This window comes from Polypterus senegalus, chromosome 10, assembly GCF_016835505.1.
Source record: "Polypterus senegalus isolate Bchr_013 chromosome 10, ASM1683550v1, whole genome shotgun sequence".
Lineage (NCBI taxonomy): Eukaryota > Metazoa > Chordata > Cladistia > Polypteriformes > Polypteridae > Polypterus > Polypterus senegalus.
Window position 1 is genome coordinate 137,505,765 of NC_053163.1, and position 25,325 is coordinate 137,531,089.

The following is a 25,325-nucleotide window of genomic DNA, read 5'->3' on the forward strand; positions in this document are numbered from 1 at the left end:
CAGTCGGAATTTTTAAGGTGTTTAATTTGTAGTTTTGTTTCTTGTCACTAAGTATTATCGGGCACAATCATTTAAAATGTGTTGATCAGGTCAGATCCACAAACTTTCTTTTCGCCTGTCAATTCTGTCAAGTTTTTGAAATTTTGGTGATGCTCTATGTACTTCAAATGTAGCTCGATGAACAATGATTTGAAGCGCTGAGCAGACATGCTCACTGGTTAATGAACAGTCGAACGTGGTTTGAAGCACAGAGCAAACATGCAAAAGTTAAGAATGCTTTGTGAAGCCTCAACACATTCAAAGGCATTGCCCTGTATATTGTTGAGTGGACCTAACATTTGACACTTATTCCTCTATTTATATTTCGTAATTTGTATTGACATTACACTCTTCAGTTTATATATTCAGGTAGTTGCTGACAATTCATTCGTGTTGCTGTGGCTTTGTGATTTTTTTTTAATTTATTTTTTTAGTCTTGATACATAGTGTCAAAGATATATTATCATATCAACTCTCTCTCTCTAGAAAGATTGGCTACATCGTCCTGTGTTCATGCAACGCTCAGTTTTCTTCAAAACCGTACATCATATAGTATACATCTATATATAATTTTTTTTCTTCATCAGGAGAATACAACAATGATACTACTGTGTTAATGCACCCAATTTAACATGCTTATGTCAAACAAAATACATTGTATACATCCATTTTGCTAAGAACGGTAGTAGCTTAGTTGTGTGTTGTGTCCATGATCTTCCCCTTGCAGAAAGTGTTTGGTTTTTTTTTTTTTCCTGTCCATTTAACAAAACATTCCACTGTGGATCGAGGGTTAGGCTGCATTAGGTGGCCCGGGGGCACACACACCTACTTAATTTTTGTATTGTATGTAAAGTTTGACTGTAAAATGTATTAAACTGCATATTTGAGTGTTTGGAGACAACTGGTGTCATACTAAATTTGTCTATCCATCCATCCATTGTCCACCGCTTATCCGAGGTCGGGTCGCAGGGGCAGCAGTCCAAGCAGGGAAGCCTAGATCTCCCTCTCCCCAGCCTTCTCCTCCAGCCCCTCAGGGAGGACCCCAAGGCATTCCCAGGCCAGCTGGGCGATGTAATCCCTCCAGCATGTCCTGGGTCTGCCCCATGGCCTTCTCCCAGTGGGACATTCCCAGAACACCCCCCTTGGGAGGCGTCCAGGAGGCATCCTGACCAGATGTCTGAACCACCTCAACTGACTCCTGTCAATGCGGAGGAGCAGAGACTCTACTCTGAGTCTCTCCTGGATAATTGAACTCCTCACCTTATCTCTAAGAGAAAGTCCAGCCACCCTGCGGAGAAAACTCATTTCGGCCACTTGTAGCCGCAATCTTGCTCTTTCGGTCACAACCCAAAGCTCGTAGCCATAGGTGAGGGTAGGAATGTAAATTGACTGCCTTGCCTTTTGGCTCCGCTCTCTCTTCACCACGACGGGCCGTTGCAGAGCCTGCATTACTGCGGATGGCACACAGATCCGTCTGCCATCCTCCTGCTCCATTCTTCCCTTACTCGTGAACAAGACCCTGAGATACTTATTACTGCCTCAAGTGGAGGAGTTTGTTTCCAACCTGGAGAAAGCATTCCACCCTTTTCCAGCTGAGAACCATGGCCTCGAATTTAGAGGTGCCGACTATCATCCCTGCCGCTTCACACTTGGCTGCGAACTGCTCCAGTGAGAGCTGGAGGTCACTGTCCGATGATGCCAACAGAACCACGTCATCCGCAAATAGCAGAGACGAGATTCTGAGGTCACCGAATCAGACCCCCTCCGCTCCTTGGCTGCGCCTAGAAATTCTGTTCATAAAACTTATGAACAAAGAATCGATAACAAAGGGCAGCCCTGGCAGAGTCCAGCCTTAACAGGAAACGTTTGACTTATTACCGGCAATGCGGAGCAAGCTCCTGCTCCTCCTGTACAGGGACTGAATGGCTCGTAACAATGAGCCTTGTACCCCATACTCTTGGAGCACACCCCACAGGATGCTTTGAATGACACGGTCGAAGGCCTTCTCCAAATCCACAAAACACATGTGAACTGGCTGGGCAAACTCCCAAGCCCCCTCCAGGATCCTGGCCAAGGGTGTAGAGCTGGTCCAGTGTTCCACAGCTGAGACGGAATCTGCATTGTTCCTCTTGAATCCGAGATTCGACCATTGACTGAACTCTCTTCTCCGGCACCCCTGAATAGACCTTACTGGGGAGGCTGAAGAGTGTGATTTCCCCCTATAGTTGGAGCACATCCTCTGGTCACCCTTGTTAATAAAAGGGGGACCACCACCCCGGTTTGCCAATCCAGAGGCACTACCCCCGATGTACATGCAATGTTGCAGAGATGTGTCAACCAGGACAGCCCCACAACATCCAGAGCCTTGAGGAACCCAGGGTGAACCTTGTACACTCCAGGGGCCCCGCCACCTCAGAACTTTTTAACTACCTCTGAGACCGATATGGATGGTCCCACACAAACTGGTCTGTCCGGCAGCCTGTCCCGCTATCTGATCCAACTTGCCACCAGGTGGTGATCATTTGACAGCTCAGCCCCTCTCTTCACCCGAGTGTCCAAGACATACGTCGCAGATCTGATGACACGATTACAAAGTCGATCAAGCTGCGACCTCGGGCATCCTGGCACCAAGTGTACTTATGGACACCCTTATGCTCAAACATGGTGTTTGTTATGGACAATCCATGGCCAGCACAGAAGTCCAACAACTTAACACCACTCGAGTTTAGATCTGGGAGGCCGTTCCTCCCAAACATACCTCTCCAGGTTTCATTGTTGTTGCTGATGTGAGGAGTTGCGCCTCGCAGCACTTCTTCCAGGGACTCCAAGAAGGTTGGGTACTCTGAACTGTCATTTGGCGCATAAGCGCAAACAGTCAGAGTCCTTCCCACCCCCCCACCCCCCCCAACTCGAAGGCTCAGGGAAGCAACCCTCTCGTCCAGTGGGGAAAATCCCAACATGCCTTTCACCCACAGCAACTCCAGAGTGGAACAAAGTGCAGCCCCTCTCAAAAGGAATAGTTCCAGAGCCCAGACCATGCGTAGAGGTGAGCCCGACTATGTAGCCGTTACCTCTCAACGTCTCACATCAGTTCAGGCTCCTTCCCCTCCAGGGAGGTAGCATTCCATGTCCCAAGAGCCAGTTTCAGCAACCAAGGGTCGAAACGCCAGAGTTCCTGCCTTCAGCCACCACCCATATCACATTGCACCTGACCCCTATGGCCTCTCTTGCAAGTATTGGGCCCACAAGAGAGCGGAACCACGTTGCTTCTTTGGGCTGAGCCAACTGGGCCCCGTGGTCAAAGGTCTAGCCACCAGGTGCGCGCCAGCAAGCCCCTCCCCCAGGCCTGGCTCCAGGTTGGGGCCCCGGGTACCTTTTTCCGGGTAAGGGAAACGCCGATCCTTGGTTTAACTCCATATGAGGTCTCAGGATTAAGTTAGTCTGGATCTTCACCTCAGACCTGTTTGCCTTGGTAAGCCCTACCAGGAGCATGTAGCTCTCAACAACATAGCTCCGAGGATCACTAGACCACGTGAGCCCTTCTGCCATGGTAAGGCCTCGATCCAAGGAGGGCATACTAAATTTGTATTGTTTTGTGGTGTTTTTTTTCCCCCCTCATACTAAATTTGTATTGTAGAAAACATATCGTAAACTACTGTCCAGAATGCTTAAATGTTTTTGTTTCTGATCGCTATATGGCACTTCCCTCTTAGGACAATTTTCTATAAACAGTTTCAGCCAAACATGCAGCATGACAGTGTGAGCCGCCTTTGTTAGTGACGTTAGATGGGCACTTCATTTCATTATTAAATTATATACTGAAATACCTACATTTACAGTGCCCATTTTAGGAACTCTTGTTATCATATCATCCGTTGCTAGTCACGAGCCCTGTGTCATTGAGATTCTGTCTCTCAGGCTGTATATGCAAAAATTGCCAGATTTGTCGTCTTCATAAAATGTTTTTTATATGAAATTGACAATTAATAATAAGATCAAAATTCATGGAGGCTGTGAGTTTGTATGGAGTGGGTTTTTTTTTTTTTTTTTAAATTTTCACTGACAATATAGTCAGCGTGTCAGTATAGTGAGTGCCGTTAACAGTGCATTCTGTCATAAATGTCAGCTCACAAGCTTTTTTGATATTTTCTAAAGGCTAGTGTGTCTTTGTTCATGAATATATTTTGACAGTGTTTTATATTTTAGGTTAATCAGAATTATTATAAACATTACCAATATTCAGGTAGATAATCTATGTAACATTTGGTAAGAATAAATTAAAGTAACACATGATAGTTATGACGTTTATAATTAACAAAACTCATCATTTGTCTGAAATGTTATACTTTGTATTTTTACATTTGGCAATAGAATGCTGCAGTATACAGTGGATTTATTCCACTTCTGAAGGTGTACATTGTCAGTTTTCTCCATTGCATTTGGTCCAGGTGTAACTTGTGCCAGTGCAACTGAGGGGTGACAGAAGAGCTCATGTAATGGGAGACAAGGCACCTCTTCACTTTGATGTCCAGGCACTTGTCATAAATATTCCCATTTTTTGCTTTTTCTCATTACTGCCATACTACTGTTATTAATATTGAATATATGTAAAGAAAATATCATGTGTATGCCTTGAATGATGTTGATGCTTTGGGTAACTCGACAGGAATGGAGCAGGGAACATTTAAATGCATCATTGACTGCAGGGGATTGTGTATCTGGAAGATAGTTTAAGAATACAGAAACAGCAAAAGCGAAGTCTTTCAATAATTCTATTTACTTCAATTATTTATTCTAATGTGCTGCAGTTTGGAAGACTTATTTACTGATACCCAAATCCCATCCCCACTTGCGCCTTTGACAAGATGCAATCATAAGCGAAAGATGATGTTGACAAAGTCAGGTGTTTTTTTGAAAGTTTGACTTCAGATGTGCTTATACAGGTTTTCCTCCTTGTCAGTACTTGAGTGATCTTTATGTCCATCTCTGGATGAATTTGCAAAGTTTCTTTTCAACTTTTTTTGTCTCATTAATGCAGAAGTCCAAAGGCTTTCTCTAAATTGCAGAAGATGCCGTCAATTGCACAGATTCTGTTTTGAAGACAGTTGTAATCAGTTCTGCAGCACTTGCTTTTATTCGCATTGCTTTTTGGAAATCAACAATACGTATCGGCTACAGATCTGGGAATCACTGAATACTAAAAACGTTTAATGAGGCATATACTGTTGTGATTACCATGCTGGCTTTGTAAACTCTAATATGATGCGTTTCTTAGCCTCTCTGATATGAACAACATATGGTAGAATAAATGCTTGATTGTTAATACGTGCTGCCAAATATGCTCATTTAATTTGTTGCAGATTCTGGGTGGACAAGACTCCACACCAAGGAACTGGTGTCTCATGTGAATCTTTCCCAATGTTACAAACATATTTATTAGCTAACAGACAGGTAGTTCAACTGTTTTTTGTTACTTTTTTTTGGCTTTGATCATGCACAATGTGAGTCCCACCTACATGAACTGCAGGACTTGAACCTCTCATCAGAACACCTTGCAGATTCAGAATAGCCACTGCTTTTCTGCATTGAGCCAAAGATATCTGGCAGTGGACTGGCTGACCAAAATCTGCTTCAGATTACACAGATGTCATCGATGTCTTGATGCTAGCGTGCCTCAAATTAATGTGATGGCCACATTTGAAACGAGCTTTGAAGCGACACTTTGAAGATCAGAGCTTCGAAAGCTCAATACACTGTTGACATGTCGGTATTGAGCAGCACATCACTAAGCAGAATACATTTTCAAAATGTCTTCGGTAGATAAGTTGTTTTAGATTCAATCACAAGTCTTGTTTTGACCCTTTCAAATGTTATCTCAAGAAGACCTGTGCTTCAAGAGATGCGCCTGAGACAGCAATACAGAATCACCCAAGTCTCAGTTTTAAGGTCAGGTCAGTGCATCTCCAGAAATTGCTGTGTAAGGCTATCAAAACACATACCCAAGAACAAACAGATCTGTCAGTCTGACTTTTCCAGTACTGGCTTAAGCAGACCTTTCCGATCCTGAACCTATAGCTGGCTTCTCAACACATTGAGATGAAGATGCATTTACCAGTGTTGAATTGGCACTGCTAAACCAGTGTTTGTCATTGATTGGTCAATCTCCAATTTAAAAAAAAAAAAAAGACAGACAGGCAGAGCTTATATGTGGAACTCAAAGCACAGAGTATTAATAGTAGCATGAGGAAGAAGTTAGTTGTTGCCCCTGGATAACCATTGAGTTTCATATAAAAATATGGTCTAAAGGTCCATCTAGTTTGTTTAGTTGATGTATATTTTCTGTAAACATACAATGAAAGTGTGCATGATCTCAGATATGATCTACTTAATTCAAGGCCCTTTTTAGTAGGCCAGTGTCTTTCAAACTCCAAAGTGTGAACTGAAGGGAAAAACTGAAAATATTCTGAGTTTACCATTAATTCTATTTTGTTTTAGTTACTTTTACATTTTTTTATTCATTTTTAACTGGAATATTTATTTTTTTCAATTAAAATTTTCACTGCTAATTCTGGCTTTAGTCTTTTGATGGACCTTAAAAATCCAGTATTATACCATTTCATGCTCACTAACGGCTATTCGACAGCATTGTAATGGATATGGTTTTGATGCATACTTCAGATAAATAATATCTCTAACAACTCAAAAACCAAAGACCAAACTTTCTGGAGATGTTCATGACATCATAAGCTAGCTTTTTTTTTTTTTAAATAGAAATTGACCAATTTTAAAATCGTTTTTTTCCCCTCTATTAAGCTTCAAAATTATATGAAAACCATTACTCTGCAACTTACGTTTAGGGAGATATAGCCAGTTAATACTAGAATTATGCAGGCAAGCGGGCAGTGAGAGTGGAGCTAAAGACGCTAGATAGATTGTATACAACAGGCAAAAATAGTGACCACTTGATAGCAGTATTAGCTATAATGAATGAAAGCATGAATTAATCAACAGAAATAACCGTGATCGACATTTTAAACTTAACCATTTACTTAAAAAAAGAAAAACATCCCAGAAAGCAGATGCTTGCAGGCAGGCAGAGTGGCCATGGTTAAAAAGAAAAAAAAAATAACACTTTCTCCCCAGCGGGGAATTGAACTCGGGTCTCTGAGGCACAGTAAGCCTGCTGCGCCCGGAGATGCAAATCTTAGTGCTACACCACGGAAGCTGTTGTATCATTCTTGAACCTTTTGTGAAAGTGTTTATTTGATCTTTGGAAATCAGGCTTCACATGTTCTATAGTTTATGCCTACATTTTGTAACATTAATTACTAAAATATGAAAAAGTTTTCATTTTAACAATGTGTTTACACAGATTACTGTAGAAATGGAACACGCATGAAATGCATGTGTTCCAAATAACGATCTATTATTTCTACTCTAAAACTCCAGCAGTTCAGTCACTCCCAGATCAAGGCACAAGCTGGGAAAAAACTTAATTGAACGTTCTGCGACAGGTGTGAGAACGGTTTTAAGGTGGGCCGGATCTACAAGTTTTTTCGTAGACTGGTAATTCTAGTGTTAAAACCCACCCTAAAGTTCAAACTTTGTCAGCTTAAATCTCCCTTAATATTGCAGTCCACCTGCAGCTAAAGTCACTTCAGCACACATGTACTTTGTCAGCATGCCCATGTTGATCAGAGAAAGCTCTGAAGTTTACTTGTGACTTTACGCTGTCGGAAGATAAGTAAATAAATCAAGGTAAATAATATTCGAGCTGGCTTTTATATAAGTAACATATAAATGTTTTTTATATAAAGACCATCACAAAACATAATCACAAACTGGACTTTACATGGTACGTTGGCAAGCTCTGTAAGCCCTGCTTTTTTTCTTTGAAGGACACGTGTGGGGCAGATTGACTGGCAGGGTGACACGTAATCTGTTGCTGCATCCCAATGGTGCAATCTTTCACCTTTAAGCCTGGTGCAGCTGCATTGTTATGTGTGAGTGAACGTTTCTTGCGGGGAGGTCTTCTGTTCTCTTTCTTAGACATAGAATCCTCATCTGAGTTCCCCTCTGTAATAGCACGTCTTTATTTGAAAACTAACAGTGACAGATCGGCGGCCGCATGAATGTGACTGAGTGAATTAAACTTTATAATAAAATAAGGAAGCAAACTTTTACAAGTACCATACATTTACACCGGTTGTTGCAGACTCAAATCAAATGTATGTTTTTATTCTAGAATAGTATGAATAAGAGCAGCTCACTACTCAAAGCGGAGGCGTCTAGAATCGAAGAGCAAACATCTTGAATACAAGTCAGTACTTCTTACCACTAAAGCAGTCTTATTAGGTGCGTATCACTGTCATGCCCTAACGCAAGTTCTTTTTGTGCAGTTATATTCTTAAATAAAAGTGCACTTATTTTGTTACACTTTCACAAAAGATTCAAGTGTATTTGATATTTGGACTTCAGGCTTCACGCATTATACACCATGTCTACATTTTGTCTATTACTAAAACATGAAACATGTTGTTTTTGTCCTAAATACTTGTACAAACACATGATTTTTGTTTTACAGTTTGCTGCCAAAGCGGATGGTAGAATCACAAGCATTTGGTATTGCATTTCTAATTAACTAAATGTGGCACTTGTGTATTTTTAACAAAAAAAGGTTCACAATTTGGGTTCAGTTGAAGTAGCGCTATTAGTCCAGGTGGTGCTTATCAGTGATGTCGGTGCTCATAAAAGCTAAGACAAAAATGAAGAGATGATGAAGTAATTTCTCTTTTGTGCAAAGTACAGGCGAAAATTTAAAGAATTTTTAATCTCCTACCTGCCATCTTCTATTTATTATTTTAGTGTTTCTAGTACCTGCTATTTGCCAGAGACATTCCTTTGCATTTTCAGAGGTCTACAAGTAGAGCATAATTAGCTTGCTGTTTACTCAGAATGGTTAATATACTACTAGAAATTTTGGAACAGCAGTGTTTGTGCACAGTTATGTGAAGATTTTTGTAGCCTTATGTTATTGTGCATTTGGCAAGATATTTCAGTTGTATGTCTGTCATAAATTCCACCATGCAAATAACATCATCACTTGTTTAACAGACATTTTCCAGTTTAATTCAGATCGGTTGGTTGCCACCAAATATTCTCTTCACAAACCTAGGAATCCATTGGGGTATGACATATTCTGAATCTGACCCCATCATGAATGACATCTTTGGCATCTCACATTGCCTTATTCCTTTCATCTTTATCTTGGTGCACCTCATTTACCCACTCAGCCTGTGCCTTTCACTCCACGTGTCCCAACAATTTCTCCTCAGCACGATACTTCTCTCCTCCATACCAAGGTCTCACAGGTTTTTCCTTCATATTCTGCTTTCATCATTTACCTGTCTGTCTCATAAAGCATTCTGCGCATCATCACACATCCTTTGTAATCTTTGACCTTTAGAGGTCAAAGTTTGGGTCAGCTTCCTGATCCTCCTTGAACTTTTGCTTTGTCACTGCTGAACCTACACCTCTGTCTTCACTCAAAATTTAACCTAAATAGTAGAACTTCCTTACTTTCACAAACTGCTGTATTGTCAATATCTATCCTTACACTGCATCAGCATTCTTCACTCTTCATACACTTTCCACAACAATGATGCTAGGACTTACACAAAATGTATCAAGAGTTTCATTTTGAGTGATTGCTTTTTTTACCTTTGCAGGTAAAAAGGTGCAAATCCGTAAACCAGCTCCAGGCAACACAGATATTGCTCCTGCTCGACGACAGCCAAGGCCAGTCAATATGGCCAGTGCCATGAAGAAAGGAAGTAATGCCTCCCTGCAGAGACCTTTTAAGGACAGAGTAATCCACTTGCTTGCCCTGAAGCCCTATAGGAAGGCCGAGCTTATTTTGCGGTTACAGAAAGATGGACTGCAGCAGCAAGACAAAGACACTTTAGATAGCCTACTGCAACAGGTGAATGTGATGCATAACTGCTAGAATAAAGGAAAACATGTTTGTTCATGTGGCTTTGTAGTGCTCAGGATTGGTCCTTAGAACTGAAGGTTTTTGTTAAGAGATTCCTAATTAGAAGTCTATCATTACAGCTTTTAAATCTGTTTAATCGTATGGCTTGTTAGTATTCCTGCTGTGTCAGAATTTTTTAGCATTGTATGGTTTCCTTTTTCTGAGAACACTGTCTAGATATTGTTGTACAGGAAAAATTAGTAGTTCTTGGATTTGGTGTTGGTTTTTCTCCCATTTTTACTTTTGCAACTTTTATTTAAACAGGCACTTAAATTTAAATGTACATACAAGTGTGAATTGGACCAGCTTAGGTTATGGGGTGTTGTGTTCTTTGTCATTTGTGGTTCATCTTTTATTGGCAGCTGGTTAAATAGACAAAAATCATTTGGACAAGTTCATTCACGTATTCCAAGAGTTCAAAAAAGCAGTTAAGTTTTGTGTACCTGAACAAGTGACTTAAAATTAAACCCCAAGAAGGATTTTTTTTTTTTATACCAACCAGTTCTTGGCTTTTATAGCTCTTCATGTAGCCTATTTTTATAACGGTGTCAATTCAAGGTTTTTCATGAAAATTAAAATTTTCTGTAAAGCAAGTAAGCCATAAAGGTGCAAAACCCAGTAAAGTACTGTAGCAGAGGCAAGCGGATAGACAACCGATAAAGCTGAGGTGAATTTACATATTAAGCTATACAGAGTTTCAGAAACAACTGATTACAGGAATGAGCCTTGGAGCTAAAGTTGAAGCATTTCTCTGTACTGTGTTTGAGCTAAGAAGTAGTAATGTTCAGATGTAAGGTAATATAGGGATATACTTAGGATTTGTTAGGCTGGGATGGCTGTAGTTACACATTTCTAAGCCGGAAGAATCATAAAATTTATTTTTTTTAATGGCAGCCAAGTGGTGGTAATTTAAATATATAAGTAAAGTCGTGGCCAAAAGTTTTGAGAATGACAAGTATTGGTTTTGACAGTTTGCTGCTTTAGTGTATTTAGATCTTTTTGTTAGATGTTTCTATGGGATACTAAAGTATAATTACAAGTATTTCAGAAGTTTATGCAAAGAAGCAAAATTTGCAGTGTTGGCCCTTTTTCAAGACCTCTGCTATTTGCCCTGGTATGCTGTCAATCAACTTCTGGGTTAAATCCTGACTACTGGCAGTCATTCTTGCATAATCAATGCTTGGAATTTTTGTTTGTCCACCTGCCTCTTGAGGATTGACCAAGTTCCCAATGGGATTAAGGCCTGAGGAGTTTCCTGGCCATGGGCCCAAAATTTCAATATTTTGTCCACTGAGCCACTTACCACTTTTGGTTTGTGTGCTCCATCATGCTGGAAAAGGCATGGTTAGTCAGTAAACTCTTCTTGAATGGTTGGGAGAAGTTGCTCTCAGAGGATGTTTTGGTACCTTTCTTTATTCATGACTGTGTTCTTACTCAGAATTGTGAGTGAGCCCATTCCCTTGGCCTGGTCTTGGTCTCAGGATGACTTACTGTTGGCTTTGACACAGGACTGATGGTAGCGCTCACCTTTTTTTCTCCAAACGATCTTTTTTTCTTGATGCCCCAAACATTTGGAACGGGGATTCATCAGAGAAAATTACTTTACCCCAGGCCTCAGTAGTCCAATCCCTGTCTGTAACTTTTGCAGAATATCAGTCTGTCACTGATGGTTTTTCTTTGAGCGAAGTGTCTTTTCTACCCTTCTTGACACCAGACCATCCTCCAAGAGTCCTCACTGTGCTTGCAGATGCACTCACACCTGCCTGCTGCCATTCCTGAGCAAGCATTGCATTGGTGGTGCTCCGATCCCGCCGCTGAATCAACTTTAGGAGATGGTCCTGGGACTTCTCAGACTTTCTTGGGCGCCCTGAATCCTCCTTCACAACAATTGAACCTCTCTGTTGTAACTTAGTCAGCATGACAGAGTGATCTCCAGCCTTGTCCGAGTCAACACTGTCACCTGTGTTAATTAGAGGATCACTGTAATTGTCAGCTGTTTTTTTTGTGGCAGGAATGAAATGCAGTGGAAATGGGTTGTTTAGGATTAAGTTCATTTTCATAGCAGAGAGACTTTGCAATTAATTGCAATTCATCTGATCATTCTTAACATTCTGGAGTATATGCAAATTGCCATCATAAAAACTGATGCAGCAAACTTTGAAAATTATTATGTGTCACTCTCAAAAATTTTGGCCACGACTATATATGTGTATTACTAAATATAGAGTTATTGTAATCTCAAAATAGTAGTTATTTGCAAAGAAAGCAAAAAATTCTTTAATCGGAATTATATAAAGCTATGTACCAGTTTCTTTCTATCATGTATTGATAGACCTAGTCTGTCACAGTACATGAGTTAAACCAAATGCAGCTTTTATAAATTGCTTTTTTTTTTTTTTTTACTAGTTGGCTGTGTCATGCATTTTTTTATTTATATTATGTTTATGTATTTTTATATGCATATATATATATATATATATATATATGCATATATAGGTGGCAAACCTCAACAGCAGAGATGGCACCTACACATTGAAGGACTGTATTTATAAAGACATACAGAAAGACTGGCCAGGCTATTCCGAAGGGGACCAGCAGCTATTAAAAAGGATACTTGTTCGGTAATATAAAAATAATTTCTCTGTTTTGTGGTGGGGAATGTGCTGAAGATAGGTTGTCTTTATTTTCCTTAAGGTTTTACAAGGAGACCTTTTCCTGGCAACACTGTTTCACAGGCGTAGTACAATAACAGGAAGTGCAGTGGGCCAGAAGTTTTTTTACAGCTAGAACACCACCTCCTTCCGTCAGCTGATTTGGTGTCTCGGCACTCAACAGAAATTTACTGGCTTTTGAATTTCTGTTCTGGGATAAATTAGGCCTTTTCCTCAGTAGTTCTTTCTATGTATAAATAGTGCATAAGGTGATCTGAGTTTTTCCTTCTTTTCTCTTTCAGAGTTATTTAGCACCCAGACTTTTGCTAGAGACCTTTCTATATATTTGAATGTGACTGAAGTTAAAGTCTACAGAATGTGTTTAATTATTCTTCATTCCAAATCTTTAAGACAGTTGTAGCTAGCATAAGGAGGGCTTCCATTTTTATCAGTTTTAATGAAAAGTTTAAATTCAGTACTTTGTCTGTAATGCTGATATGGTGCTCTTTTGACCCCCCCATGCTCTCCCAATCAGTCTACTGACTTTATAGGAAGAGTCACCAGAGACATGAATGTCACTGCCGAGGTAAGTAAACCTCTTGACACGGTCGACACTCCCTCTGCAGACAGATGCACTGCTGATGGCTGTGCCTAAGAAGTCATTTACTCCAGGACACTCGCAAGCCCAGACACTCAGATTCCTCGCTCAGTCTCTCGAGAGCCCCGATGAGAGCCTCGATTGACTCCATGACAATCACATCAAAGTCAAGATCAGTGAATCTTTCTTCGCCATCAGATTGAACAGAATAGGAGCAAGCACACACCCAGGATCGAAAGGGGAAAAACGCAGAGGTTCTGCCTCCACTTTGCACAGCACTTGCAGTACCAGTGTACAGGCCAGCCATGATATCCAGCTGCCTTGAGGGGATCCCACGAAGCATCTCAGGCTGTCCCACAGGGCAGCTTGATCAACTAAGTCAAATGCTTTATGACAATTGACAAAGGTTGCAAAGGAACACTGCCAATATTCGCGTTTGCACTCCATGAGAACCCTTGGTGCAGGATTAGGCCAGATATGAAGATGATTAAAAATCATTCAAAGCTGATAAAAAATGACTAAGAATCACAGCTACATATTTGCATCAAAGCTTAACATCAGAGCTACCCCAGTTTACTATGGACATATAATGCATCCCTACCTTCAGTAAAAGTTTCTAATTACAAAATAAATAAATAAAAAAAAAAAAAAAGTTTCTAATTACTTTTACTCACTCTAAAACACTATTTTCAGCTCTGCTGTATTCTCATTAACAGTAACTCTACACGTTCTCTAGCAATAAATTGGTAATTAATTTGTGGCACTTCATTCTGTTTTTGTGTCTTGGCTCTATTGCATAATGTGTGTTTTTTTTTCCCCCCACCCTCATTTCCATAGTAATTTTTTTTTTTTTTCTTGTGCATGGACATGCATTTTCACAGAAGGCGTATTGAGCATTTACTATTGCAATCTTGGTAATGAGATATATATGTAGACAGTAGTACATTTTCATACAACAGTATAGTTCAAAGGGCTTTACAAGATGCAAAAGAAAAAGTTAAAATAAAACAGTTAAGATAAGCTAATATTAAAGAATAAGTAACAACAAAACAAAGTCAAATGGCTGGGAGCTCAGAAGAACAAAAAAAAAAACTAGGCTGGTGGGGGGAAAAAAATCTGCAGGGGTTCCATTGCCAAACGTCCACCCAGACCCCATAGGGTATTCTGTCATAAATGTTCCTAAATCAATCATCTTTGTTTTTCATGCTTCACATGATATGATTCTCATGAAGCTTGTGGACAGATGACACTTGCTTTCATTTTCTCATCTCAGGGGTCAGCATGGTGCCTTGATCATGTGGTGGTGCAGCTTGCTACCACAGAAGAAGCAATAAAGACAGCCGAGAATAGTGGTGATTAGTACAGATTGTGAACCCCTGATAAATATGACAATTTTATACCCATACAGTAGTGCTGAGCGGTATACCGGTTCATACTGAAAACCATTTTTTATTTTTGAGATATGGATTTTTCTTCTACCACAACACCATTTTAAGCCTATGCAATGTTCGGAATGTGGCATAGCAGAAAACTAACACTAGAATTACCAGAACCTACGAGAAAGCTCATAAATCTGGCCCACCTTATATCCATTCTCACCTCTCAGTCAGTGTCTTTTGTCCTGTAAATGTGTCCATAAGCAGCAAGCAACCTGGTATCCCATCCCCCCGCCTACCGCTGCAGTTCATTTCGCAAAGAGGTTTCTCGGTACTCAGTGTTTATCTTCGAGTGAAGTGCTGGAGCTTTCCAGGGTAAAATAGTGCACAATCATTTGGAATACATACATTTCATGCGTGTTCCGTGTCAACAACAATCTATGTAAAACGTAGTTAAACACAAACGTTTTTCATGTTTTGGTAATTGAAAAAATGTAGACATGTATTGTATAAGGTGTGAAGCCTGAAATAGAAATATGAAATAAACATTTTTACAAAAGGTACAAGTATAAAAAAGCAAGTCCCACTTTTATTCAAGAATTTAACCAAAAAAAAAGAAAGCAGGTTACGGTAGGCAGTTGATATGACAGCTTGCGTGATGCAATGCTAAGAACTGCTGTCTTCCAGTCGAGGTTGCGGTTTCGATATCAGCTGCTTCTCAAATTTACCATTTTCAGTAGTGAGCTGCTTTTAGTGTTAATATCATACAATAAAAGCATACATTTGATTTGCGTCTGGAAATGTATAGTTAGCTCTGACCTACTTGTATAGTGTGCATCTTGGAAAAAAATGAAGAGAACTAATCAAAACACCAGCACAGTGTACTGATATTGGCATGCATTTTGCCCTGGTATTGCTGCACAAGCGATAACAACTAAAATTATGTTTTTTGTTAGTAGTACAAAAATTGACAAACTAACCTCGTCAGCAGTTTGTCTAAATCATGGTGCCTTTGTTGTGGTTTCTTAATTTGTAACATTTAACCCAAGTTTTATTTAATTTAAAATTCTAATGGCAATTTCTCCTTGTGTACTGTTTTTGGTACAGAGCAAATAGTATTTTGCCCATAGTAATGTAAACCTTGTTTACTTGGTGTGGTTATGCCTCCAGTTTAGAGTACCCCCACTACTTGTCTATATGTGTTATCCGTCTACATAGTCACTGCTACGTTCAGTTTGTTACCGATCTTGTTTTTGTAGCCTCTGAATAGATAGTGTTGCAGAAATAAATTTGTGGTTTTTGGAGATCATCTCCAAGAGAAAAAAAAGATAAATGTTTGTCATCTTTCTATCTGTTTTGCAAGGTAAGTGTTTACTTACATTTCCTATCAGCCATGCTTGTTGCACTTCCTGAGAAACTCACAATTTGAGATCAGATGCCCTGAGAATTTTCTTATCTTTGAGTATAGGGGACTTTTTTTAGTGATGTTTGGTTATGGTAATGTTTTTCCTAACTCTTTTACTTGGCAGTACTCATGACAAAAAAATACAAGAGGTTTGGCACTTAACAAAATTCTACAGCCTCATCTACTGGTCTAGATAATTTGTTTTAATTTTAAAAATACAGGAGACTTACAAAATCTGAAGTGTAAAATTGAACACAATGACCATACATTAATGCAAAACTAGATCCACAACTAGTGATGGCCTATATTCCTTATTTACAGTACATTTAAATTTTCTCCACTCCAATTAAGAAATGCAGTGTGCATATTACAATTATGATACAATTCAAATAGTAGAAAAACCTGCTGGCCTTTCCAGTTACACACGAGGAATAAAATGAGCAGTGGTAGACTGGTCTGATAGCCAGTATGTTTTGCTGTATATCATAAAAGTGACAGTTGTAATAAAGAGGAGTTGAATGATTACTCAGTTAATTATCAGTCTTGTCTTGGGTAATGCTGGTGATTAATTTGCCATCCCCTTTCAGCATTGTTCCAATGTTCGGTTGAGTGAAGGATCTCTGTTTCACTTTCCAGCCCACGAGCTTGAAATATGATGAGATCCGTGTGATTTATGAACAAGGTTCATCCAGTGTCAAAAGTATTCGTTATACACTTTCTCTATTGTGATTCTAATGTGATAAGACTTATTTTTAAAAACTTATGAATTATAATCTTTCAATTCATGTGATTAAGATGGATAGGTTCTTTAGCTAGTTATGAAGCTTCTATTTCCGTTACTGTAGTGTTCATTTATTCACCGCTGGGCTCTGCACTGGCTTACCTCCCCCCACACAGTGTTTCTGTGTGTGAGTGGGTGGAAGTTATGCTCAGCACTTTCTTAATGGATTTAAGGAAGAAACCTGTAACACAGGTAGAAGTTACCCTTCGCAAACATTATTACTTTTCAGTTAAACCAATACCATAATAAACTAGCTGTCTTTGACCTACCTATTAATTTACAATTAATAGTTCTTAGAATCAAAGTAGGTCTGCTTATGGTCTGATGTAAGCAATGCTTTGTTTCTTTCGTGGGTGGCTTTTTCCAGAATCTTCACTGCACTTTCTTTTTTTGTTTTTGGAGATCATTTCCACTTTCACGTTGGTCACACCTTCTGGTTGTTGGAGGTATTGCAGTTTTATTTTGAGGTTCAAACATACTGTGTCAGTCCTGTTGTTGCTAGTGAAGTTATGCCTGCTGGGTTGGCTGGTGATCAGTCTGCCCTCTTTGTTAGTAAAGCGAATGCCTAGCTCTTACAATCTGTACAATCTTCCTCTGCTCAATCACTATTTTGTAAACTTTGGATGGTCTTCCATTTTCCCAGTCCAGCAGCAGTTACCCTTTGGAGTACAAGGAATTGCTCTTTGTTGTGACCACACCCTGTAAGCACTGGGGTCACTGCTTTGGACAGCAGACATTATGACCAGATTGAGCAGTGAGCTAGTAAAGGAAAGCAATCCGCATGGGGTTGTGTATGGGTTTTGTAAAAAGCAGGAGTAGACATTTTGCTATTGGTTTCTTGGGTTCATTTAAGCCCATAATTTTGGTTGAGAATTGGTGCAAAGTTGTGTCCATCAATGTTACTCAGCCTTGAGATGTGGTTATTTTGTCTCTGAAAAATTATGGTGCCTCACAAAGCCATCCCTGGGTTATTGATGATTTTATCAGATAAAGCGCAGAGGCAGCTTTCCATAGAGAGTCCCTGTCAAAAAGAACTGATGCTAAGAGTCCGGCAGTAACATACTATGCCTAGGAGAAGTGTTCCATCCTGGCAAAATGGTTAATGCTAGTCTGACCTACACAGTTCAGTTGCCACCACCAACTCAAACTGGGACACTGAGCTAGTTTCTAATCCTGCAAGTGTTTCACCTTTGAAAACCTATATATAAACAGTTACTTATATATTTGTGAGATGCCTAAGAGAGGTTGATTTTATATAAATATATATATATATATATATATATATATATATATATATATATATATATATATATGGATGGGACTTGGTGTCTTAAAAACAAATGGTCAGTGCCATCTCTAACTCACTTATTCTGCTGATTTGTTTCTTAATTTTACTTAAGAAAATTTATACTGAAATTAATATTTTAAAATTTGTACCATCCCATCATACTTAGTAGTCCCTGTATGCATTTTTCCCAACAAACTCCAATTGCTGCAAACTGGCAAGGAAGATGGTTTTCCCTTGATGTTACCTTGGTATTGTAGGCATATAGTGAAATTTTCTCAAGTCTGAATCCATCCATCCATCCATTTTCCAACCCGCTGAATCCGAACACAGGGTCACGGGGGTCTGCTGGAGCCAATCCCAGCCAACACAGGTCACAAGGCAGGAACCAATCCAGGGCAGGGTGCCAACCCGCCGCAGGACACACACAAACACACCCACACATCAAGCACACACTAGGGCCAATTTAGAATCACCAATCCACCTAACCAGCATGTCTTTGGACTGTGGGAGGAAACCAGAGCACCCGGAGGAAACCCACGCAGACACGGGGAGAACATGCAAACTCCATGCAGGGAGGACCCGGGAAGCGAACCTGGGTCTCCTAACTGCGAGGCAGCAGCGCTACCACTGCGCCACCGTGCCGCCCAAGTCTGAATCCCTAAGCAATTAATGTGGTACACACTGGCCGTGCCACACTTGGCAATTAATGGTTGTGCAGCTGAGACTGATAAGCTTGTCAGGAGAGCCAAATTCATAAATGGGGACAGTCCAGAGAGAAATACTTGAGACATTTTTTGTAGCTCTCTAAGTAAACAAATTTAGTAAGGGAATTGAATTTCAGCAGGATAACCAAACATGCACTGCCATAGCAGTAGAGTAGATTGAAATTAAGGATAGACATGTCCTTTAGAGGCTCAGCCTAAGTCTTGTCCTTAATATACAGTGGACCCTTGACTTACGAACTCAATTCGTTCGCGAGGGCTGGTTGTAACTCAAGTTGGTTGTAAGTCAAGACTATTTTTCCCATAAGAAATAATGGAAATACCCATAATGTGCTCCGGACCTCCCACAGCAACACTTACTTAACCTTTTCATAATAAAAAAGGGTTGTATAATGTGCATAATTTACCAAAACACCAATAATTTTTCTAATGTACTAACCAAAAAGTTATAAAAAGTGCCTAGCCTACCAGGAACAACAATTTCATACTGTACTCACCATTTAATTAAACATCTTTGGGCTGCAGGAAGGGTGGAGGAGGAGGAGAATGAAACGAAGGTGGTTATTGTTTAGAAGGAGCCTCCTTATGCAAATCTTTTCTTTGTAAAATTGTCGAGATGGTGAATTTCGACATGCTGTACATATTAGCGAGATCGGTCACACGAACACCACTCTCATATTTCCGCACAATTTCCTTCTTCGTTTCGATTCTGATTGCTGTTTCTCAAGTTAATGATGACAGTAGTCGAGCACTCAGTTCAAAGCTGGTCGTGTTGTGAACTGCTGTAATAATACACTCCAAAGCAAGCCAGTGCTGACTCCGCCTGATGACATCATCATGTGCTACGCCAGCCCACTAGCTAACATCCCTTAAGAATCGCTTTCTTTACCTTCGTTACCTTCTCTTCCTTCCTTAGCAATTATGCGTCTTGCTTGCCATGGTCTTAGTGAATTATATATATAGATAAATCACTGCACTGACCGAAATTACATCCACAAACACATGTATCTGGGCTCCAACTGACGCTTATGAACGCTCTCGGCTGTTTGTTTACAATCGCACAAGCAGATGCACGTGACCGCATTTGGGTCGTAGTGCAAGATGTTGGTCGTAAATCAAAACACAAATTTTGGTCGTAAATCAAGTTGTTCGCATGTCAGGCTGGTCGTATATCAAGGGTCGACTGTATTGGAAATTTCTACATTGGTAACACAGAATTGCAGTCCCATCACTGCACCACAATGATTTTTGACTTGGATAAATGAATGAGGAGGTATAGAAAAAAAATCTTATCATTATGTGCAAAATTGATACAGACTTGCCTGAGATAATTACTGACTTTTAGCTCAAAGGTCGAATTCTGATGAAGGGAAACATTAATTGGAAAAGCAATTTTAAAAGTATTTTATTTTTGGTGGGATGGGGATCTCTTAGAAGAATGTTTTTCAATTTAATGCAGTAAAATCCAAGGCTGTAGAACTATAAAATGTGAAGTAATGTGGTGGGGTGTGTTTTTTTTTTTTTAATATAAAAAACAGCATAGCGTTCATAGCACAGTTAACACACGACTCAAAAAATTCCTTGATTTAACCATATAAGAAATTTACAAGGATTGGCCTTCCAGGGACTCTTCCTTTCTTGTGCCTTGAACTTGCACTGAATAACTATAACCATAAATTAGTAAATTTATGTAATCCTTTTTTACATATTTTTTTTTACATATGCTTCAGACTCTTTCAAATGACAATAGTGCAGTGTTCCTAATATTACTGTCCTTTAAATAAATTAAAACAACTGAAAAAACTGAACAGATGGTACATAAAGTATTTCGATCATATTCTTAAACATCTTAGTTTTTGATAATGATATGAAAATCCACCAGTAACTGACTATTACGAGTCACTTGCTGTCCCTGCTATGGAATTGCTTAGCTTGTCACTTCTTCCAGTGACACAGAACAGCTAGGATGTGTATTAAGGACTGTGAAAATTACAAGCAGCAAGTTCTATCACTCAGCTATGCGTCCAGCTGTTGGTCTATCTTCTTACCTATGTTAGAGCTTATCACAGAGCTGTATGAGCCTTCAGTTCAGTGACATGTGAAAGAGAGCACAGTGATTTAAAATAAGTCTGTACTGTACTATGCCTCAGTGTTGGTGACAACAGTTATGCATTCGTCAATTTTCAAAAGTAGTTTACTTTATTTGTGAATTGAAGGAGGAAGCTGAATAATAAATATTGAAATTCAGTATGTATGCACATTGTATGTAGTGCCAACTGTAAGGAACAGGGGAAGTGCATGTTCTGGAGAGAGACCCTCTGTGTCACGTCTTACATACCTTGAACATATTGGTTCGAGGGCAGAGACTGTGGCTAAACTTGCCCTACCTGGAAAACATTTATACAGCACTGGTATGCATCACATGACTGTCAGAAAAGGGGCACTCACACAGTAGTCTGGTAATCTGAAACTACTGGAAGTCAACAGAGTCATGTAATTTGCCATCTGTGTGATACCTGGTTATATCATTTGACATCCTCAGGCAACAAGATAAGCAACTGTAGTTATGAAGTTCGGCATCCCTTGTGACTTAAAATCATGTAATGTGATGTCAGCTTTAGTGTTGCTATTATATAACTGAGATTAGGCGCAAGGTAGTAAGCATCATTTTAAAACTTGATGAGTATGAGATATTCTGATTGAGTTAATAAAGCCAGAAACGATGATTAAAGCTAATTGGTTTCATTAGGGATGCATTTGATATCGTGACAAAAGAGCTTATGATTAATCTTTGATGCTGATTTGACCTTTAAGAGTCCATTTTATTAAAATACAAAACATATAATAAATTAGGAATGTTTCATCATTTACAGACACACAGCCTGGTACTTGCTTCTGATACAAGTAGAACTGATAATTGCAGGCCAAACTGAAAACATTTATTGAATTTCTGCAGATACTTAATAATGCAGCTACATGTTTACCAACTCACTGGTTGACATTGGATTCTGGTGAATTTTAGAATTAAAGTTTATTATTTTAGAAGGTCCCGTGTGGTTTTATCTCCTGTCTATCTCAATATTGGCCAAAAGGGATCTGCCTTCTAAATGTATACTAATTTCTGCAGTTAAATTTAAACATAGAACATGGACTTTAGCAAAGTGGTCCTCATTCTGAAACACTTAGTCTACCAATAATTCCTATGAAGCATATTTTCTTTTTATTGGATCAAATAGTATAAGTAGTATTACTTATTTTGTGAAATTTTTTATAGGTTGAATTCCTTTATATATATATATATATATATATATATATATATATATATATATATATATATATATATATATATATATATATATATATATATATATATATATATATATATATATATATATATATATATATATATATATATATATATATATATATATATATATAAACACACACACACACAGTGGGTACGGAAAGTATTAAGACCCCCTTCAATTTTTCACTCTGTTATATTGCAGCCATTTGCTAAAATCATTTAAATTAATTTTTCCCTCATTAATGTACATACAGCATCCCATATTGACAGACAAAAAAAAAGAATTTTTGAAATTGTTGAATTGTTCAGCCCAGTCTGAGCTCCTTAGTACTCTGGCGAAGGTTTTTGTCCAGAATATCCCTGTACTTGGCTGCATTTATCTTTCCCTCGATTGCAACCAGTCGTCCTGTCCCTGCAGCTGAAAAACACCCCCACAGCATGATGCTGCCACCGCCATGCTTCACTGTGGGGACTGTATTGGACAAGTGATGAGCAGTGCCTGGTTGTCTCCACACATACCGCTTAGAATTACGGCCAAAAAGTTCTATCTTGTTTTCATCAGACCAAAGAATCTTATTTCTCACCATCTCCGAGTCCTTCAGGTGTCTCTTAGCAAACTCCAAGATAGAACTTTTTGGCCTTAATTCTAAGCGGTATGTGTGGAGACAATATATATATGTGTATGTATATAATACATCATACATACATACATACATACATATATATTGCCTAATTTGTAGTTTTTCTTCATTTTCAATTGCCTGGTAAGGTTTTTTTTTTTTTTGTATATTTTGCAAAATGCACCTATTTGTTTGTAAAATGCCCATGGATTTTAGTCAGTGGTGAGAAAATATTGCTGTTTACCATTTTGTTTTGGGGGAGGGGGAATTGAGTATACACTGATTTGAACACAGTCTGAATTTTTGAACTTCATTCTCTAGTGTAATTAAACTGGCCAAGTGATTAAGAATTGTCTGAATGTACAAAAATATCTGGGCAATTATTTTTCCCTAATAAGTGAATATTATTTTCTTTTCAGGAAATTGTGTCAGTCTCAAAATCCTCTTGGTAATGTTGGGGAAACCCCATCTAGCCCACCTAAGGATAACTTGAACTCCTCTTCCCCTTCACAGGTAAGACTAGCAGTGGTCTTAAACTATCACTTATCTCCTCTGGATTTTTTTTTTCTTTTGGTATTGTTCCATTTTAAACTACTGTATTCTGGTGTCTCTTGTCGTTGCAGAAACGCACCATCAGTGACTTCATTGATCCTTTACTCAATAAGAAGCCCAGAATTTCTCATCTAGCCAGTAAATCTCAGAACATTTTTAATGGCAAGTTAAGTTCTAATGAGAAGGAGGTTACCCAGCCTCCACTGAATGTCCATTCTGTCGTAGCAGATTCAGGGAGTTCTGGGTCTCATTTACCTACACTTGAGATCCCCCGCCCTTATGACCCACTATCTGATGTCAGCAATGATTCAAACCCCAATGGCAAAGACTGTGAAAGCCAGGAATTGGCAGTAGCTGAGCGACTCTGCCCCCCTCCTCCTATTTCTGCCCCGACACTAACCCTGACTGCCATAGGGGTCTCATCACAGCCAAGTAAATCAGACTTTTCTAGCTGTTCTTCTTTGCATGGGAAGTCAAAGAAAAAATCAAAAAAGCACAAAGATAAAGAGAAATCCAAGGAGAAAAAGATTGAGAACAAATTTATAGAGGAAAAGCCAGACTGTGGAACTGTTCCTTGCTCAGAAACTCGGACGGCCGGTATTCCACAGAGCAGCACAGGTATGTTTTAGGCCTGTCTCCTCTTTACGCATTACCTATTTTCTTTAGAGGTATCCACTAGGATCGGAGCAATGTTCGATAGCATTAAATATTGTGATTTTCCACAGAGAGTTTACAGTTTAAAGTGTGTGTATTCAAACAAGGAAAGTGTAGTGATCTTTATACATTCTCATATGAGTATTGGGGCCTCATGTATAAACCGTGCGAACATACAAAAATGTTATGTACACCTGTTTCAGTGTACTCTTTGAGATTTATGATAACTAAACTGGGTGTAAATCCACGCACATTTTCACAGCAGCCTCCCCCATTGTGTACACAATTTTCTCCTTGCTTTTGCAGACTGGCAGCACCCAGCGGTCAAAGCAGTGCTACTGTTGCCCCCACACCATTACACCACCACCCTCCTGCACAGTGGTAACAAGGCATGATGGATCCATGTTCTCATTCTGTTTACGCCAAATTCTGACTCTACCATTTGAATGTCTCAACAGAAATCTAGACTCATCAGACCAGGCAACATTTTTCCATTCTTCTACTGTCCAATTTTGGTGAGCTTGTGCAAATTGTAGCCTCTTTTTCCTATTTGCAGTGGAGATGAGTGGTACCTGGTGGGGTCTTCTGCTGTTGTAGCCAATCCACCTCAAGGTTGTGCGTGTTGTGGCTTCACAAATGCTTTGCTGCATACCTCGGTTGTACCGAGTGGTTATTTCAGTCAAAGTTGCTCTTCTATCAGCTTGAATCAGTCGGCCCATTCTCCTCTGACCTCTAGCATCAACAAGGCATTTTCGCCCACAGGAGTGCCGCATACTGGATGTTTTTCCCTTTTCACACCATTCTTTGTAAACTAAATTTCATCTTAAAATGAATGTTTCATTTACTAGATTTTCTCAAACCCCGTCATAAAATAATGTAGCACGTTAAATGCTTTATATTAAGTGTTCCCCGACCCAGTTGTTAATCTCTGCGCGCTTCTTAAACTGACTTTCTCTTTCAGTGAGAGGCACCGGCAGCAATCGCCGCACATTGACTTCATGATATTCCTGCTCAATGAACATTCAGAATACTAAGATAAATACTTGATATCTTTTTCACGATGAAATGCATTAAAGCATGTATTAGACATGGGTGGCGGGGGGCACGGTGGCGTGACTGTAGTGCTGCTCCCTTGCATTATGGGGTTCTCAGGTCTACGTTCAATGTAGAGAAGTTTATGGCAGGTGTGACGAGGCTCCAAAAAACTGGATACTGTATTTGAATGGGTATCGCACAAGTTTAACTGAAATATTGTGTAAATGTTGGGTTCGTCATCTGGAGGTCGGAGATACGAATGAA

The 25,325-nt window shown here is 39.4% G+C and overlaps 1 protein-coding gene across 2 annotated transcripts in view; it reads left to right on the top strand.

Annotated features, from left to right (window-relative positions):
• The window catches only part of ell (elongation factor RNA polymerase II), a 108,049-nt gene that overhangs the window by 72,729 nt on the left and 9,995 nt on the right, over nt 1-25,325 (top strand). For both annotated transcript variants that reach the window (XM_039766819.1, XM_039766820.1), the window contains exons 5-8: nt 9,768-10,021; nt 12,569-12,693; nt 23,240-23,333; nt 23,444-23,990. In XM_039766819.1, the coding sequence (XP_039622753.1) occupies nt 9,768-10,021; nt 12,569-12,693; nt 23,240-23,333; nt 23,444-23,990 (1,020 nt within the window). The remainder of the gene's footprint in view (nt 1-9,767; nt 10,022-12,568; nt 12,694-23,239; nt 23,334-23,443; nt 23,991-25,325) is intronic.